The sequence below is a fragment of the Babylonia areolata genome, chromosome 2 (assembly GCF_041734735.1).
Source record: "Babylonia areolata isolate BAREFJ2019XMU chromosome 2, ASM4173473v1, whole genome shotgun sequence".
Classification (NCBI taxonomy): domain Eukaryota; kingdom Metazoa; phylum Mollusca; class Gastropoda; order Neogastropoda; family Buccinidae; genus Babylonia; species Babylonia areolata.
In genome coordinates, this window is record NC_134877.1 from 27,095,547 (window position 1) to 27,115,453 (window position 19,907).

At 42.6% G+C, this 19,907-nt stretch overlaps 1 protein-coding gene across 5 annotated transcripts in view; it reads left to right on the top strand.

Annotated features, from left to right (window-relative positions):
• Nucleotides 1–19,907, top strand: part of LOC143279375 (cGMP-specific 3',5'-cyclic phosphodiesterase-like) — a 206,681-nt gene that overhangs the window by 148,377 nt on the left and 38,397 nt on the right. For 3 of the 5 annotated variants that reach the window (XM_076583406.1, XM_076583405.1, XM_076583409.1), the window contains exon 6: nt 17,199–17,276. The exons of 1 other annotated variant lie outside the window; for it this stretch is intronic. In XM_076583406.1, the coding sequence (XP_076439521.1) occupies nt 17,199–17,276 (78 nt within the window). Of the gene's footprint in view, nt 1–5,395; nt 5,444–17,198; nt 17,277–19,907 lie in introns of all 5 variants that reach the window. One more of the 5 variants, XM_076583407.1, reaches the window with a different exon arrangement.

A 19,907-nucleotide genomic window follows, 5' to 3' on the forward strand; every position in this document is an offset into this window, starting at 1 on the left:
CAAGAAGATAAATCCAAATTGCACACTATTGCTTTTTACCAGAAGATAAATCCTAATTGCACACTATTGCTCTTCCAAGAAGATAAATCCCGATGGCACACTATTGCTTTTTCCATTGAACAAGAGTAACCTGCATGGACAGACAGACACACCAGCACACAAAACATGACTTCAGATGCAGGGAGTGTTGGGTGATCGTGTACAATGACTGGTCAGCACAGTACAGCAACGCCAAAAAAATTGACGGTCAACTTTGTTTTAAAACTCACACTGATCTAAAGTGAGCGGTAGTGGAAATAATGACCTTCTGAAATCGCTAATCGAGTGGACATCATTTGGATTTGGTGCCCACGGTACCAGAGAAGAAGAAAAAATAATCATTCCAATGACTTCCCATAGCCGTCAGCGAAACAGACGGAACGAAGGAATTCTATTTGATACCCCGTCACACACACACAGTGTAGACAGCTAGTTATGTATTAATTTTCACATGATATTGTTATCATTTTAGAATAAATCAATCAATAACAGGTGAGATAGGAGGAGAGGGGGTTGTATAGTCAGTTGGGGGATGGAGGTTGGAATACAAGGTGTACATTGGAATGAAATTAGAAGTACAGATGCTGGGTGGAACACAAGGTGTATATCGGAATGAAATTAGAAGTACAGATGGATGGTGGAACACAAGGTGTATATCGGAATGAAATTAGAAGTACAGATGGATGGTGGAACACAAGGTGTATATCGGAATGAAATTAGAAGTACAGATGGATGGTGGAACACAAGGTGTATATCGGAATGAAATTAGAAGTACAGATGCTGGGTGGAACACAAAGTGTATATCGGAATGAAATTAGAGGTACATATGGATGGTGGAACACAAGGTGTATATCGGAATGAAATTAGAGGTACAGATGGATGTGGAAGACAAGGTGTATATCGGAATGAAATCATAAGTGCAGATGGATGGTGGAACACAAGGTATATATCGGAATGAAATCAGAAGTGCAGATGGATGGTGGAACACAAGGTATATATCGGAATGAAATGAAATGCAGGGTGGAACACAAATTGTATATCGGAATGAAATCAGAAGCACAGATGCAGGGTGGAACACATGGTATATATCGGAATGAAATTAGAAGTACGGATGGATGGTGGAACACAAGGTGTATATCGGAATGAAATTAGAAGTACAGATGGAAGGTGGAGCACAAGGTGTATATCGGAATGAAATTAGAAGTACAGATGGATGGTGGAACACAAGGTGTATATCGGAATGAAATTAGAAGTACAGATGGATGGTGGAACACAAGGTGTATATCGGAATGAAATTAGAAGTACAGATGGAAGGTGGAGCACAAGGTGTATATCGGAATGAAATTAGAAGTACGGATGGATGGTGGAAGACAAAGTGTATATCGGAATGAAATTAGAAGTACAGATGGATGGTGGAACACAAGGTGTATATCGGAATGAAATTAGAAGTACAGATGGATGGTGGAACACAAGGTGTATATCGGAATGAAATTAGAAGTACAGATGGAAGGTGGAGCACAAGGTGTATATCGGAATGAAATTAGAAGTACGGATGGATGGTGGAAGACAAAGTGTATATCGGAATGAAATTAGAAGTACAGATGGAAGGTGGAGCACAAGGTGTATATCGGAATGAAATTAGAAGTACAGATGGATGGTGGAACACAAGGTGTATATCGGAATGAAATTAGAAGTACAGATGGATGGTGGAACACAAGGTGTATATCGGAATGAAATCAGAAGCACAGATGCAGGGTGGAACACAAGGTGTATATCCGGAATGAAATTAGAAGTACAGATGCAGGGTGGAACACAAGGTGTATATCGGAATGAAATTAGAAGTACAGATGGATGGTGGAACACAAGGTGTATATAGGAATGAAATCAGAAGTTCAATGTCAGTTTCAAGGTATCAACTTAAGTGTGCAGACTGATCCATATACGCTACACCACATCTGTACATAAAAAAGGGAGTAGGTTCCTGCCCTTTCCATAAACCCAACTCGCTGATCAAACTTTGAGAGGCTGCATTAGGTCTGTGTAAACCATGAACAGACAGGCACACACACACACACACACACACACACACACACACAGAGAGAGAGAGAGAGAGAGAGAGAGAGAGGAGAGAGAGAGAGAGTTTACTGAAGCTATCTCGATTTGTTGGAATGGTAGTTATTTACGTTGTTCTTAGAATTAACTCACTCAGTACGGCCAGTCCTCTCTTCTCCTCTACACAGACCCCTCAGGATGTCCAGTGGGTGTCTGAATGACCCAACCTTTAGCTTCCGTCGTCAGAATTGTGGTTTTCTTTGTCAACATTCACGTCTTCAGTATAAGAGCCTTCCACTTGCAATATTTTGATGATGGTAACTGGGGTGAAACGCTGTTAATGTCGTCTCTTTCGCCGTTCGTATGGAGAGAGTTAACGTAAAATGAAATAGAATAATTAAACAAAATGAACAAACAAGTAAGTAGATTTTTTCAAGGTACAGAATGGAAATACACAGAAATGCAGTTGAAGAAAATAACATTAAGGACTTCGTTAGAGGGAAGCAGTTAATTGACCAGTGGAAAATAACTGATAATGAATGTAAGAAATCATTTTCTTTTAAGTAAATTAAAAAAACACGTAAACAGCGGAAGATGGACGATGGACAGAAAGGAAGAGTATATAATTAATTTGATACCATAATAAGTCGCGGATGAAACGTTTTTATTGGGGGGAAAGGGGGTTGCCACATGCAATTACGGATTGTATGACGTACACGAAGGCAAGTTTTGTCAAAGGCTGGCTTCAAAGCCGTATGCGGAAGTTTTCTTTCTCTTTCCATCTGGTCATTCTGGTTCGCTCGCTTCCGCTGGATCGGGCCGCTCTTTACAGATCAACGTCATTGCTTCTGATTCTTCCCTCTTCTAATTCTTGCTGCCTCCCTGTCTTTCCTTTTCGTTGCAGGTCGTTATCGGCGTCTTTTTTGTGTGTGTGAATGTGCCTTTCAATGCAAGTCTTGGCCTCTTTCTGCTCCATTATTTCCTTCATATATTGCTGTGTCAAGAAAATGAGAATCGATCAGCAATGTATGTGCTTTGGCCAAAGCGTACATGCGAGAGAGAGAGAGAGAGAGAGAGAGAGAGAAAGAGAGAGAAGGGTGGGATGGTGTGTGTGTGTGTGTGTGCGCGCGCGCGAGCTTGTGTACAAGTGTGTTTGTGTATGTGCGCGTACATGTGTGATTGAGAGAGAGAAAGATGAGTCCTCACTGCGCTTTGTACAAAAATTGAGAAAGAAAAACGGGGCAGGGTAAGAATGAAAGGTGTAGGGTTTGTTTTGGTTGATAACAGTTACATGCGCGCGCACACGCACACACGCACGCACACAAACACACACACACACACACACACACACCATCATGATATCATATACATAACAAAAATTACGGAATTAATTGATGGCTAAAAACACACGTACTTTTGTTGTCACAGGAAGGTTCGACAAACAAAACTACAGTTCAGTCAGAAAGTTGTTCGTTTTGTTGTGTTATATTGGTGATGATTTGTGTTCACTGTCGGAAGAAGGTTGTTAGTAGTAGGTATGGAAGGTATCAAGACTTCATTTTATTTACATCATCCCAGTTTTCTATCATTGCTGCTTTTTATATCTCCCCCCCCCCCCTCCCTCCTCCTCCAACCCACCCCTTCTTTCCCGCTTTTTTCTTCTTTAAAAAATTTTTTTTTTAGATCCAATATTCGCCAGTGATCAAGGTTCGAAATCCCGTTTCGGCATAGTGTTGTATCTTTGGGAAATATACTTTACTCCGATTTTTCCTCACTCCATCCAGGTGTGAATGTGCCTCTGCTTGGGACTTCCTGTGGCACGCCCTGGACCCAGCAGAGAGTGTGGTGAAGCCACTGTCCCGATGGCCGTGCAAAGGCTGTGGGAATTTTAACCTTTGTGGAATTACCATATTCTTATGATGCGTGTCTTTCTTTGTTTCCACCTCCCGTTGTTTGCTCCCCTCCCCCCCCTGAGAGCAGGATTCGAACCCAGACCCTCACGGACTCTCTGTATTGGCATATGAGTGTCATCACCTTACCATGAGTGGTGGTCTGGACGCTAGCCGTTCGGATGAGACGATAAACTGTGGGTGCAGCATGCACTTAGCGCACGAAATAGAACTCGCGGCAAGAACAGTTGTCCCCGGAAAAAAAAGAAAAAAAAAGTGCCTAACTGAAGTCTGACCAAATGACATGAGAAACGAATGACGAGCGCCTAAAGACATGCAAGCAGTCGCCTTCACCGGGTAGGCAGTCTGTTGGGCGAGTGACGCCGTGTTTGTGAAGCGCTTGGAGCTTGGTCCTAGGCCGAAGATAGGTGCTGTTTTACTATAATAATAATAATAAATAATAATGATGATGATGATAATGATAATTTCACAGTTTCTTTCAGTAGTGGGCCGTGGTATAGGGGAGAAAAGTTTTTGTTTTCTCAATTATCTTGAGTCATCGCTCAGACTTGTCACAGCATTGGTTGTGTGCGTCCTGTTCAGATCTGGAAATGGTTTCAGCCCCCAGTACAATGCTTGATTCCAGTGTGAGCAACATGGTCAGTAATCGTACTCGTTATTTTGGGTAACAAACGTGGATCTGGATTTTCTATGCATTAGCGCTGATAATATGGCCATTGTGGTCGTCTGGGCTTTGAGCAACAAAAGCTAAAGATGCCTTTATAGCTGTAAAGCGCTCTCTCTCTCTCTCTCTCTCTCTCTTTTGTGTTTGTATGTGAGTGTATGTGTGTGTATGGGTGTGTGTGTGTGTGTGTGTGTGTGTGTGTGTGTGTGTGTGTGTGAGAGAGAGAGAGAGAGAGAAAAAGAAAGCGAGCATTTTGCGGCAACTTTTAGCTGGGTAACTCAAATCTATCAATAGAAGACAGTGTGATCCAAAGGGAGATTTCTGTGTAAACCGTAGTTTTGTTTGCAGAACCAAATTGTAACGGGCTAGAGACACTTATGTTTTGGATATTGATTACTTTGGCAATTTTTGTAATGAGTTTCTTGATATCAAGGTGTGTGTGTGTGTGTGTGTGTGTGTGTGTGTGTGTCCAAAAGAAGATTTCTGTGTAGACTGTAGTTTTGTTTGCAGAACCGTCTTGTAACGGCAGAGACACTTATGTTTTGGATATTGATTACTTTGGCAATTTTTTGTAATGAGCTTCTTGATATCAAAGTGTGTGAGTGTTTGCACGAGTATGTGTGTGCATGTGCGTGTGTTATGGTGGGTTTTTTTTTTTTTAATCGTGTGATGGTTGCGCTTTGCTATACCTGATGAGCCAGTTACCGTACTGTTTTCTGTCTGTGTGAAGGACGCTTGGACCATCATTCTTCTTGCCAGTCACAAGGAGCAGTCACAAGTTTGTATCCTCCATTTCCTCTGTCGTCTTCCTCTCTCTCTTTTTTTTCTTCTTTTCTCCTCCTCCTCCTCCACCTCAGCACCCCATCATAGTCAGTCTAGAGCCACACCTTCCTTGCATTCTGTATTTGTTCTCCTTAGTTCTTCCCTTGCTCTCTCTCTCTCTCTCTTTCAGCAAACGCAGCATGAGTACTTCAGTTCAGTTCAAAAGACAGCATTATGGTCTGCTTCAAAAAGATTTTTTTTCCCCTTCTGCTTATTTGCAATGTTTGTCAAGAAATCTACAACAAAGTGAAATGAAAACAACAAACGATCTGGTAACCGGTACACCCCCTCTCTTGTCGAGGAAGAACATTACACAGGACGGGACACACGTTAACGGCACCACAGTGTGTCTGATAATAAATATGATTGAATGATAAATGAATAAATAAATATCACGATGTTACAATATGATTGAATGATAAATGAATAAATATTACGACTTAAAAATATTATTGAATAATGAATGAATAAATATTACGAGATGTATGAAATATTACTACAAGATTTTACGAGATTTACAATAATGAATGAATATTATTAAGAGAAGAATAAGAGATGTAGTCGCTTTTCCCTATTATTTTGCCTCTGAACTCAGGACAGTACATAAATCACATGTTAATGCCACCGCAATGTGTCTCAGTAGCATTACGAGAAGAATAGATGTTGTCACTTTTCCTGACTATGTTTCAGTCTCTAAACTCAGGACAGTACACAAAGCGCTTGCTAATGCCACCGTAATGTGTCTGAATAATATCACGAGGAGAAGAAGAAGAAGAAGAGTTGTCGCTTTTCCCGATTTTTTTCCCCCCTCTGCAGCCAGAACGACAGCAGACTGCTCTAACACAGGTTCCAGAGAGCAGCTGTTGGTGACTCGCACTGAACACTGGTGCCGGTTCACGCAGACTGGCAGATGTGGTGTAGCGTATATGGATTTGACCGAACGCAGTGACGCCTCCTTGAGCTACTGCTACTGCTACTGCAGACTGAACACACATCGCACAGCGGAATGTGGAGGGCCAAGCCAGCCCGGTTCACAGTTTATATGACTGTTGTTGTTTTTTTGCATTGTGAGTAAGGAGGAACGTGGCATCATGATTAAGACGCTCAGCTGCCAATATAGAGAGTCCATGAGGATGTGAGTTCAAATCCCGCTGTCGCCCTTTCTCCCAAGTTTGACTGGAAAATCGAACTGAGCGTCTAGTCTTTCGGATGGGACGATAAACCGAGGTCCCGTGTGCAGCACGCACTTGGCGCACTGAAAAAGAACCCATGGCAACAAAAGTGTTGTCCTCTGGTAAAATCATGTAAAAAGAAATCTACTCTGATAGGTTCACAAATATACAAGCATGCAATCAAGCCCTGACAAGCGCTTTGAGTTATGCTGCTGTCAGGCATCTGCCTAGCAGATGTGGTGTAGCGTATATGGATTTGTCCGACAGCAGTGAAGCCTCCTTGAGAAAGTGAAACTGAAACTACTGTGTCCAGCCCGGTTCAGTTTTGATATGACTGATTTTATTGATGTTTTCTAGATGACAATGAAGACCAGGAGGGGTGAACGTTAAATAATCCTCTGCAAAGCCAGATTTCTCACAGATAATCCTCTGCAAAGCCAGATTTCTCACAGATAATCCTCTGCAAAGCCAGATTAGTCTGAATGAATCCTCTACTAAGCCAGATTACGTAGAGAGAATGCTCTACAAAGCCAGATTACTTAGAATACTCTACAAATCCAGATTACTTAGAATACTCTACAAAGCCAGATTACTCAGACAAGACAAAATACTCTACAAAGCCAGATTACTTAGAATACTCTACAAAGCCAGATTACTCAGACAGAATGCTCTATAAAGCCAGATTACTCAGAATACTCTACAAAACCATATTACTCAGACAGAATACTCTACAAAGCCAGATTACTTAGACAGAATACTCTACAAAGCCAGATTACTTAGAATACTCTACAAAGCCAGATTACTCAGACAGAATACTCTACAAAGCCATATTACTCAGACAGAATACTCTACAAAGCCAGATTACTTAGACTGAATACTCAACAAAGCGTTCCGCATGTCCCCAAAAGCGAATCGTCAAGACATGATATGACTCAAAGTGCTCATTGTTTCATCGCCCAGCATCAGAAAACAACGACAAGAAAGGCTGAGACCTGAACCCAAGATACCAACCGGCCTCCCAGCGGGTCGGCATTCGGACCAAACGGATCATTGATGCCAGAACAAAGGTCCTTCGCTCCGCTGTTTTTTTGGTATCCGGATATCACAAGATTTCACAGGATTTGAATGATTTTCCTGCCCTAGGGGTTTTGGAGTAAACTGTTCAACTGATTTGAATGGTGCTTCAATCCAAGGAGCTATACAGCAAAGTGAACAGCAGATTTGAATGGTGCTTCAATCCAAGGAGCTAATACAGCAAAATGAACAGCAGATTTGAATGGTGCTTCAGCCAAGGGACTATGGAGGAAAATGAACAGCAGGTTTGAATTTTGTTTCGATCCTGGGTGCTCAAGAGGAAAATAAACGGCATATATGAATGGTGCTTCAATCATTGGGGCAATAGAGCAAAATGAACAAACGTAAAGAACATAGGCGACGACAACACAGACATAATGGCATTAAAGATGTAATATACCAACAAAGCACAGTGATTAAAAATGATAGTAATAATAATGGTTATATAGATATGGATGTGGAGTGATGGCCTAGAGGTAACGCGTCCGCCTAGGAAGCGAGAGAATCTGAGCGCGCTGGTTCGAATCACGGCTCAGCCCCCTCCACTGGACCTTGAGTGGTGGTCTTGCCGCTAGTCATTCGGATGAGACGATGGACCGAGGTCCCGTGTGCAGCATGCACTTAGCGCACGTAAAAGAACCCACGATAACGAAAGGGTTGTTCCTGGCAAAATTCTATAGAAAAATCCACTTCGATAGGAAAAACAAACTACACGCAGGAAAAAAATACAAAAAAGGGGGGTGGCGCTGTATGTAGCGACACGCTCTCCCTGGGGAGAGCAGCCCGAATTTCACACAGAGAAATCTGTTGTGATAAAAAGAAATACAAATATATCTATATTTATATGAGAAAAAAGAGGCTGTCGCCCCGCCTTTTGGGAAACCGGTGGCCATTTTGGGGTCTGTTTACCGGAATGGCGATGAAAACCCCAAATCATGGCGATCCACACATTGCCTTTGCTCCTTCGTAATGCTGAGTAGAGGGCAGGGTCCTTGGCTGGCTGATGCACTGTCTTCCAGCTGGCCTTTGCTCAGGACGGATGGCTTGAATCCTTTGCAGACTTGTTGATGTGCCTTCCGCTGGCCTTGCGATGGGTCCCAGAGACCAGACACAATTCTTCTGTTTTCGAGGATGATAGATAAGCAGCAGTGTGTTGTTGTTGTTGTTGGGTTTTTTGAAACTGGATCCCCCCACTCCCCAGCTCGCCCCTCCCCCCACCCCGAACACAGTCTACACTACACAATACTAAATGATGAAAGAACATAAGAAGGTACATACATACACACAGTGATGGAAGAGAGAGAAGAGTGTGTGTGTGTGTGTGTGTGTGTGTGTGGTGTGTGTGTGTGTGTGTGTGTGTGTGTGTGTGTGTGTGTGTGTGTGTGTGAATATGATCTATTAATCATGAACACCAAGAGGTAAAGCAACAAAATCAGCATGGTGGGCATAATCATAACGACATCAGCATCTTACACTTTGAATACTCTGAATGACGGCGACAAAATAGTACATCAGATTGGTGCATATACAAGGAAAACGGCTTTGTTTGTTGAGTTTTTTGTTTGTTTGTTTGTTCTTCCTGCTTGCTTGTTGAGAATAGGATAGTTCTTTGGTACTTCCGTACATATGTATAGTGCTAGTCTAGAATATATCAGAGTTTGTTTTCTGTTTGTTTTTTGTTTTGTTTTTAATACAAAGCTGACTGTGTAGCCATCATTAAAGGTGATATAGTCATACATCTTTCAACAACACGTTCGCTTGCGTAATCAGATCAAACGCATTGATCAAGAACATTATCGTCATCATCTGCCTCTTTCTGTGAGAAGGTCGCGTGCGATTTTTAAGCGTTTGGATTTTTCATGCTCTGTGGTAGTGTGTATATCGTCCGATCGCCTGTCTGTATAATAAGTATGTCGCTGTCAAACTGCTTATAGTTATGCTTTTCTCCACGTATCTATGCAGAGATCTTCGAGTGTGTGTGTGTGTGTGTGTGTGTGTGTGTGTGTGTGTGTGTGTGTGTGTGTGTGTTTCTCTTTTAGTTGACAGTTTAACTTGTCCATATCCACTATGGTGTGGTTCAGCCAGCCATTCCTGGTCGAAATCGGAGAAGTCCGCACGCTTTGATACCCTGAAACTGAAACTTAGTGTTCTTAGAACGGTGAACAGAAAAACGACTCAGGGTGTGTATGATCTTTTTTGTTTTCCAAGCATGTCATTTACGACTAAACGTTTAAAAAGAGGGGGAGAGAATGAATGCGTGTGTGTGTGTGTGTGTGTGTGTGTGTGTTGTGTGTCTTGTGTTGTGTGTGTGTGTGTGTGTGTGTGTGCGTGCGTCCGGTTTTGACTGTTTGCCTGTCTGTCAGTCTGTCGATTCTCCTTTCTCGGTTCAGTAATGATCCCAGATTCTGGAATCATGTATTGCACCAAGCCCAGAGTAGTAGGATCATAACAGTATATTTTCGTGACACATACACTGCACCAGGCCCCAAAGTGCTGAAACCGCAGAAAGAGTGTGTTACTGGTGACATATGTAGCACCAAAAACAATATCCACCTGTGATACGTATATTGCTCCAAAACAGTATATCCACGTGGGTGTGTTCGCTTTCCATGTAGCTCTTCTGTGTGAATTTGACACAGAACGTTTTAATTCTTTTCCTAGTTTCTCTGTCAGCACACAAAAAAGGAAGAAATTCCTACCGACAGATACCAGGAAACATTACTGATTTCAACTGCCTGTCGATGTGTTTATTGAATATTTTCCTTTCTTTCTATTAAGTATTTTGTTGACCTTTTCCCCCCTCCCTTTTGATGTGAATATCTTCTTCTTCTACGCTCATTTATCGTTTCGCAGTACTTGCTAAATAGTTTGCCATCCTTTTGTGTTCGTGTGTGTGTGTGTGTTTTATCACTACAGTTAGTGTAGTTGTTTTTTTGTTTTTTTTCGGATTCTTATAACTTAGACTTTATTCTCTTTGGTACCTTTCTTTGTCTCTCTTTCTCTTGCTTTTTTGTAATATTTATGTCTATTATTTATATATTTTTAGGCTTTCTAGGCTTGATCAGCACATTGGGTAATACGAATGTCAAGCATCTGCTCTCTTTTTTTTTCAGCAGATGTGGTGTAGCGCATATGCATCTGTCCGCACACTCTGACAAACTTCTTGGAACTGAAACTGAAACTCTCTTGCTTCTTTTCTTCTTTCTCTCCCTCCCTCCTTCCTTCCACCTTCCTCCATCCAGCCTCTGTCTCTGTCTGTCCCTCTCTCTCTCTCTCTCTCTCTCTCTCTCTCGCACTCTCTCTCCCTCTCTCGCACTCTCTCTCCCTCTCTCTCTCTCCCTCTCACTCTCTCCCTCTCACTCTCTCTCTCACTCTCTCTCTCTCTCTCTCCCTTTCTCTCTCCCATTCATTGTGTGTGTGTGTGTGTGTGTGTGTGTGTGTGTGTGTGTCCCATCCCTGCCTCGCTTTCACTCTGTCTGCCCATCTGTCGATCCATTTATCTATGAATCTGTCCGTCTGTCTGCCTGTCTATCTTTGTCGCCATCCCTTTGGGTTTTGTTGTTGTTGTTGTTGTTTCTTTGTTGGTGGTGGTTGTTTTCTATTCTGCGCCCACCCACCCCCTAACCCCCACTCACCCACCTTTTCCCCCCCTTACTTTAAGAAACTTACATGAGCTTCTTCATTCACTGTGAACTAAAGAAACAACGCACTGCATCAGAGGAACGTCCAGTCAGTGTGTGAAAAAAACCTCCATTGAACCACACGATCTTGTCCGGTCAGATAACTATATATATATATATATATATATATATATATATATATATATATATATATATATATATATATAGTGTGTGTGTGTGTGTGTGTGTGTGCGTGTGTGTGTGTGTGTGTATGTGTGTGTGTGTATATATATATATTATGTATATATATATATGTGTATGTGTGTGTGCGTGTGTGTGTGTATAAAAAAAAAAATATATAAATATATATATATGTGTGTGTGTCTGTGTCTGTATGTGCGTCTGTGTGTAGACGCTTACACAGGCACACATTTCTCAAGCACGTGCAGTGCTGATAACGATAACCAAGATGATGACGACTACATGAGCGACAGCAGCGTGAGCGATGATTTTACAGTAACAACCTGACGAATCCTGTGTTCATGTTCACACAATGCCTCGTGGTGAATAATGCAACACTCGCTGTTGCTGTCTGTGTGAGTTTTATCATCGAATGGCGAACAAAAAGCACGGGAGATTGGCAGGTTACTGGGTGAAGCAGCTGCTCATCAGATTTTAGGACTGGTCACAGGTGTCAGACTTTGGTTATCTGTATCAATAGGTTGTTGACCAGCTGTGTATCAACACACCCACCCACATACATACACACAAAAAAGACTGAAAAATGAATCAACAACTAAATCCGAGAAAATGACATCTTCCTCGCACTTTTTTTTTTTTTTTTTTTTTTTTTTTTTTACACAGTCTTGTATTGCCTATGTCTCAGCTTTGTGTAGTAGCTTATAGCTTAATATGTGAACATCATAAGCCAGTGTGCGCACGTAAATACTTCAAGGTTATGTTGTTGTTGTTGTTGTTTTAATATTGTGCCTTCATATTCGAAATGATATGTATTTATTTTCCCGTATGATTAAACGTATGTTTATGTATGGAAGAAGGAGACACGGAGTAGAGCGTCTTTCCCCATGACACAACACCACTCCGAAACAGGGCCTTAACCCTTTCACCGCCAAACTTGCATTTATGCAGCAGCTAAGCAGAGGACCCATGTCACAGAAAGATGGCCAGATCATGGGTCTGTTATCCATGAACCTACTGCTCTTAATGTTCGGTGGAAGGATAGGCCATTATTTTCTACACATCGCAGGGGGGAATCCCCAGCTATTCTTAGACGCCATATTTTCTGTGTTTATAGCACAGGGGAATTTTGCACTCTGAATTGACTGGCGGTGAAAGGGTTGAACCTCAAACTCTGATGAGTGGTCAACAGTTGGTGGGAGGTCCCAAGCCTGACCAGTTCTCTTGAGTCTGTGGAGAATGATCTATGTGTTCCTGTCGTTCATCCTTTGTGGACATCCCTATCTCAGTTTCGCCTGGTCTGTCAGGTCCTAGTGGATTGATCCTTGTTTTTCGTCGCTCTGGTTAACGATTGATTGCTCAGGGAAAAGAAACTTTCGGCGGATTGATTTTTTTTTTCCCCATTCGACCGCTTGTTCATTCCCCGTCCCTCTTCCTCGTGCCTCTCTCTGTCTGTCTGTCTCTCTCTCTCCTCCCCCTGTCTCTTTCCTTTTCCTCTCTCTCCTCTTCCTCCCTCTCTCTCATGTCTTCACACACACACAGAGGCACGAACGCACGCGCGCGCGCACACACACACACACACACGCACACACACACACACACACACACACACACACACACACGTACACGCACGCACGCACTTACTTTGTTTTCGCTTACATCTTCATGAAAGAATGTTTCTCCGTTTAGTTGTTATTGTTGTTGTTTACAAATTTTCTCATTTAGATGTGTGATTTTGTTTTCTATTTGCATCGCAGGTTTTTGCTTATCTGGTGTCTTTAATTAAAGTCTTTCATAGCTTTGAACTTTATCATATTATGTTTGTGAAAAAGAAAAAAAAAATGTTGTTGCGAGTTGTTGTTCTTATACAGTTGTCATCTTCATGTTTGTGAAAAATACTGTTGTTGCTATTTTTCTTTCCGTGTGATAGTCGTTTGCCCCGTTTTGTGTTGAACTGTTCTTGGTTTATGGTGTGTGAAGATGAATTTCATGTGTCATTGCGATGATTTTGTGACTACCTTTTTGCATTTATTTACATGCCAGTTGTACAGATGCCGCATAAGATGGACCTGCGTCTTTCAGTAACTGTGTTTTGCGCTCGAAGAAATGATGGTTTGTCGTTTTTCGGTGACAACACGTCTGACACGGCGCGTCCGAGTTAAGGTGGTCAGTCGGAGTGTTGTCTTCGTTACCCATTTTCCCACGGTGATAGTGTAAGTTCATTGATCGAAAACATCCTAAATACCTCGCGAAACCACCCCAAACCTCAGGACACCACCCAAAACATTACGAAACCTTACCACGCACAGTTGCTAGAATTCCCTGACATGATCGAATACCACAACTCCTGTGTCTTTTCTTGTGCTTTCTGAAACGTTCGTATGCCAAACGAACGCCGCCACCGGCCCCGCTCCACGCCACACCTGTGCAACTGAAATGCAATCGATCAATGGGAAATTAGCTCTGCCTACCTCGGTCGGACATTGCCGGATCATTCACATTTCCCTTCCCATTTAATTCACACGTCGCTGAGTGGGCGAATAATGGAGATCATAGACCACTGATCGTCCCTGGCCCGTCTCGGTCTGGTGTGCTGCTTAATGAACTGGGATCACACACCACCCTTTTATCCCTTCACCATTTTCCTCGGTCAACTGTCGCCGGACGAAATACAGATTAGACACCAATCCCTTATCCTTTCACAGTTTTTTTTTCTTGGTCAGCTGTGGCCGGAAGATATACAGACTATACTCCCATATCCTTTCACCGTTTTCCTCAGTCAACTGTCGCCGGAAGATATACACATTATCATTTCACCGTTTTCCTCGGTCAACTGTCGCCGGAAGATATACACATTATTATCATTTCACCGTTTTCCTCGGTCAGCTGTCGCCGGAAGATACACACATTATTATCCATTCACCGTTTCCCTCGGTCAGCTGTCGCCAGAAGATACCCACATTATTATCCTTTCACCGTTTTCCTCGGTCAACTGTCGCCGGAGGAATACATGTCAAAAACGTTCCTTTATCCCTTCACTGTTTTTCTCGGTCAGCTGTCGTTGGACGAGCACAGACCATGCATTATTCCATTATCCCTTCCTCGTTTTTTTCTGAATCAACTGTCACTGGCTGAAATATAGATCACACGCCACTCCGTTATGATCCCTCCAAAATTGTTTTCCGGTCAATTGTCGCCGGACAAACACAGATCATTCACCAATCCCTCACACCTTCATTGTGGTTCTCGGTGAACTGTCACTGGATAAAATACGACTCATCCACAGCTCGCTCATTCCTCCACAGATGTTCTTGAGCAACTGTCACTGGACAAAATGAGATCAGAGGCTGGTCCATTTCCGCGCGCCCTGCAGCCAACACTCGGCGTGGAACCGTCACTCCAACACCCCGTCTGAGACAGGCGTAACTAGTGCGATTAGTATGGGCATGCTACAACCACGGTGCACAGCCTCTTGTGTCTTGTGTGTCGTTCTTCATACGTTGGATGCCTGCTCTGATCATCTTCTGAGATCTACAGTGTGTGGAAATATGTTTGTTGTTGTCGTTTTTCTCCTCTGTTTGCACTATCATCCTCCTTGACACGATTGATCATGATGCGCAGAATTCGGGTTGGACATAGATTTTCGGTTGCTCTTTATCTATATACTTATGTATTCGTTCGTTCATTCCGTCATCCATAGAGCATACAGCCTGGACATCTATTTCTCATTTCCTTTAAAGGTCTAATTTCAAGATGTTTAAATTAAAGGAGACTCACAAAGACCTCTTTCATGTTATTGTTTTCGTCATAACTGTGATCACTAATTAAGAAACGGTAACTGAGCACTGTGGACAAACAGGTAAGATAGATTTTGAGCACGCGCGGCAGTGTAGTGTTTGATTGCGTTTCTTTTTTCTTTTCTTCTTTTTATTTTATTTTTTATTATTATTATTATTATTATTATTTTACTTTCTGTGGGGAATATTGGAGTAAAATAACTCTGCTCCAGCTATTTAGACTGATGGTAATGAACACAGTGTTTAACTTGACAGAGACGATTCACAACAGAAGCGACCCATTACAGGCATGACAGCCATTGGGGGAAAAAACAAAACATAACGAAATTTCCTCTTAGAAATAAATCACCTGTCCTGTTGACATTTTCTCAACAGGTTTAGTACCGTCTTGGTGTTCCTTCAGAGTGGAAAATCCAGGAATTAGAGGTGCTGTTCCTTTTTGCGCTTGGGACTGACAGTTTGGAGGACAAACGTTTGTTAGGTCTTTGTCAGTAACACCAAATCTATTGTAAAGATAGCGATATGTATCCGTGGTATACCAGGAAACAACGCAGGCTATTAATAGAACGCATGCAGTTACACAGAGAATGTACTGCGATATGCTTCACATTGTATTATACAACAGGTATACTTTGCCAGCATCATCATCCGTGTGCTTCATCACACAGTTTTAAACAATCCCATATTCTGTAACTCTCCGTGCTTGTTGAAGAAGATGGGGAAGTAGACAAGAAAAAAAAAAGACAAATAAATTGATTTTTTTTCTTTGCTGTCAGTCGTGGTGTTTGCAGTGTCTGGTTCATGAACACAACAAATGGAGTAAACTGAAACACGGGTATTCAGCGTGTACTGAATCTGTCCTGCTTGCTTGTCATTGTTCGGGTGGGTGTGTTTGTTGTTTGTTTGTCGTTCGTTTGTGGGTTGGTTGTGTTAGTTTGTTGTTTGTCATTGTTGGTGTGGGTGTGTTTGTTGTTTGTCTTTCGTATGTGAGGTGGGTGTGTTAGTTTGTTGTTTGTCTGTCATTGTTGGTGTTGGTGTGTTTGTTGTTTGTCTCTCGTTTGTGAGGTGGGTGTGTCAGTGTTGTTGTTTGTCATTGTTGGTATTGGTGTGTTTTTTGTTTGTCTGTTGTTTGTGAGGTGGGTGTGTTAGTGTTGTTGTTTGTTTGTCATTGATGGTGTTGGTGTGTTTGTTGTTTGTCTCTGGTTTAGAGGTGGATGTGTTAGTGTTGTTGTTTGTTTCTCATTCTGGGTGTTAGTGTGTTTTGTTGTTTTCTCTTATTTCAGAGGTGGGTGTGTTAGTTTATTGTTTGTTTGTCATTGTCGGTGTTGGTGTGTTTGTTGTGTTTCGCTTATTTCTGAGGTGGGTGTATTAGTGTTGTTTGTTTGTCATTGTAGGTGTTGGTGTGTTTGCTGTTTGTCTGTCGTTTGTGAGGTGGGTATGTTAGTTTGTTGTTTGTCATTGTTGGTGTGGGTGTGTTTGTTGTTTTTTTCTTATTTCTGAAGTGGGTGTGTTAGTTTGTTGTTTGTCTGTCATTGTTGTTGTTTGTCATTGTTGGTGTTGGTGTGTTTGCTGTTTGTCTGTCGTTTGTGAGGTGGGTGTGTTAGTTTGTTGTTTGTTTGTCATTGTTGGTGTTGGTGTGTATTGTTGTTTGTCTCTCGTTTGTGAGGTGGGTGTGTCAGTGTTGTTTGTCATTGTTGGTGTTGGTGTGTATTGTTTGTCTCTCGTTTGTGAGGTGGGTGTGTCAGTGTTGTTTGTCATTGTTGGTGTTGGTGTGTTTGTTGTTTGTCTCTGCTTTGTGAGGTGGGTGGTGACGCCCTTGGCCGTTGTATCGGGGGAACGTGTCTGTGCAGGACATAACACACTTCACGCAGAGTTTCTTGGGTCGTCTGGGCTCTTACTCACGCACCTCGCTGGTCACGTCCATGCAGGTAAACCGGTGGGAGACCTCTTCAGTCTGCCCTCCTCCTCCTCCTCCTTCTCCTTCTCCTCCTCCTTCTCCTCGTCCACTTCTGCTAGCTGGACTGTCGTTCTGGCGAGTAAGAACGCGGTGTCTTGTCTTACTGACAGCATCTTTCCGTTTGTCTGCTGTTGGCCTTGTTTCTGGGTGCTTCTGTTTTTAACCAGTTTTGCTGTCCATGGCTTTTAGCTACTACTGTTATCCCTCTCTCTCTCTCTCTCCAGCCCCCACCCCCTCCCTCTCACCAAAACTGACCAACGTTTCTTTGTCTTTGCCTATTCCCCCTGCGCTGATTTTATCTCCGTTTTCTTCTTCTTCTTCTTCCTTTAATGTCTTTTTTTTTTTTTTAAATTCTATATTTCATTTCTTTATCTATTTGCTCGCATAGTTTTCTGTTCTTTTCATTTTAGATTAATCTGTTTATTTATTCCAGTTTATTTTGTTCATTAATTTGGTGACTTATCCATTTATTTGTTTATGTAATTTGGAGACTTATCCATTTATTTGTTTATGTATCCGTTTCCGTTTTTTTTCTCAAGGCATGACTAAGCCCGTTGGCTTACGTTACTGGTCAGGCAGTGTATACTGGTGTAGCGTATATGGATTTGTCCGATCGCTGTGACGCCTCCTTGAGTAACTGAACCTCTTCTTCTTCTTCAGGTCAGTTAGGGTTAGGTGTTTTTTCTCGCCTTCTTCCCCTCCTCCCACAAGGTGTGTCCAGATTGCTGTCCCTCTCCTCCCCCTTCCTCCGTGGGCCAGACCCCAAGGGTGTAGACACCTGCCTTACTTGAACCACGTGGTCCTGGATGTCGACTTCTGTGTTCGACCCGTTGTCCAGTCTGTGTTCTGTGTGCTCCAGGACAGCACAGACATGGCTCTGACTCAGCCTTTCCTGGCTCTGGTGTTTTCTGCTTACACCTCCCCCCCCCAACCCCCATGCCCCCCCCCCCCCCTCCCGCCTCCTTACCACCTCACACCCTGTCTCCCTTCCCATCCCTTCATAAGTTCTTTGTCCTTTCCTCTTTGTTCTTCTCCTTCCATGCCTTCACTTCATCAGTTCTTTTTTCCTTTCTTCTTTGTTCTTCTCCTTCCATGCCTTCACTTCATCAGTTCTTTGTCCTTTCCTCTCTTTCATTATTCTTCCACCCCTACTCTTCATCAGCTCCTTGCCCTGTTTTCTTTTACCTTAATACCTGTCCATCCCATTCATCTGCTCTCCAACTTTCTCCTCTCTCCTGGCGGACTTTCTTTTCCGTTCTTTTTGTAACACATCATGGCACAGATGTTTTTGTCTTGAGTTTGTTTTCTGTGGTACAACTTAACCACTGTCGTGTGAATCGGTGTGTGTGTATTTGTCAGAGTGTTTGCTTGAGGTTATAGTTTTATTCGTTGTTCACGAGAGAGACAGAGAGAGATCTTTTAATGATGAAAATGATAAGCTTGATTGTTTTTTTGTTTTTTTCCCCTTCATAAAGTGGGAAAAGTGATATAGGTAGTGCAAATACACAGCACACATACCATGCAAGTGCAGTTGTTGCACAAGGCCAACATGTATTTCGTGCAAGAGCGCCATTAAGTAAATGAACGCACAAATGAAGATATAGCAAAGGCCTGCGCGGTGGAAAAAAAAAAAAAGAACTGAAGACAGGAGTAAAATCAGATACCTCAAGGGGGAAAATATTTCAAGGCAAGCCTTGCTAATTCATGTATCATGTAAGTATAATGAGTATAACTTTTCTGCATGTATGCTGTGTATCTAAGCGTCTCATTATGCCAGACAGCTCTGTATTATATTCTCTAACATTTAATGAATAAGACCGAAAAAGAGAAAAAAATAGACAGAATTCTTGCGCAGAAAAGAGAGAGAGAGAGATGATGATGATGATGTTGATGAAGGAGCAAGATCACGATGATGATGACGATGCTGCTATGGATGTCCATTCAGGTTTTGGACGACGTGGCAAGGCTGTACTCTACGCTTCCTGTCATAATGATATCCCGGTGTTAACCAGGCCCGAGAAATAGGAGGTCAGGAAATTAGAGCAACACACCCAAAGACGCATCCTTGAAGTTGACGATACTCGACTGTGTGGTCCCAGTCTAACCATTTAAGCCCATAATACATTCAGCTCTTGGTAGGAGCCTGACGTGGGCCGCAAAAACCCATCTCCGCTGGGATTCGAACCCGTGCCCTTCCAGCCGTCAGTCCGCGACGCTAACCACTTCGCCACGGCGGCTGGTGAGACACACACACACACACACACACACACACACACACACACACACACACACACACACACACACACACACACACACACACACACACACAGAGAGAGAGAGAGAGAGAGAGAGAGCATAACGAAATTAATGTTCACATTTGGGTAAGCGCAATAGCCGAGTGGTTAAAGCGTTGGACTTCCAATCTGAGGATCCCGGGTTTGAATCTCGGTAACGATCGGTGCCTGGTTGGTAAAGAGTGGAGGTTTTTTTCCGATCTCTCAGGTCAACACATATGAGCAGACCTGCTTGTTTCTGAACCCCCTTCGTGTGTATACGTACACGGAAGATCAAATACGCACGTTAAAGATCCTGTAATCCATGT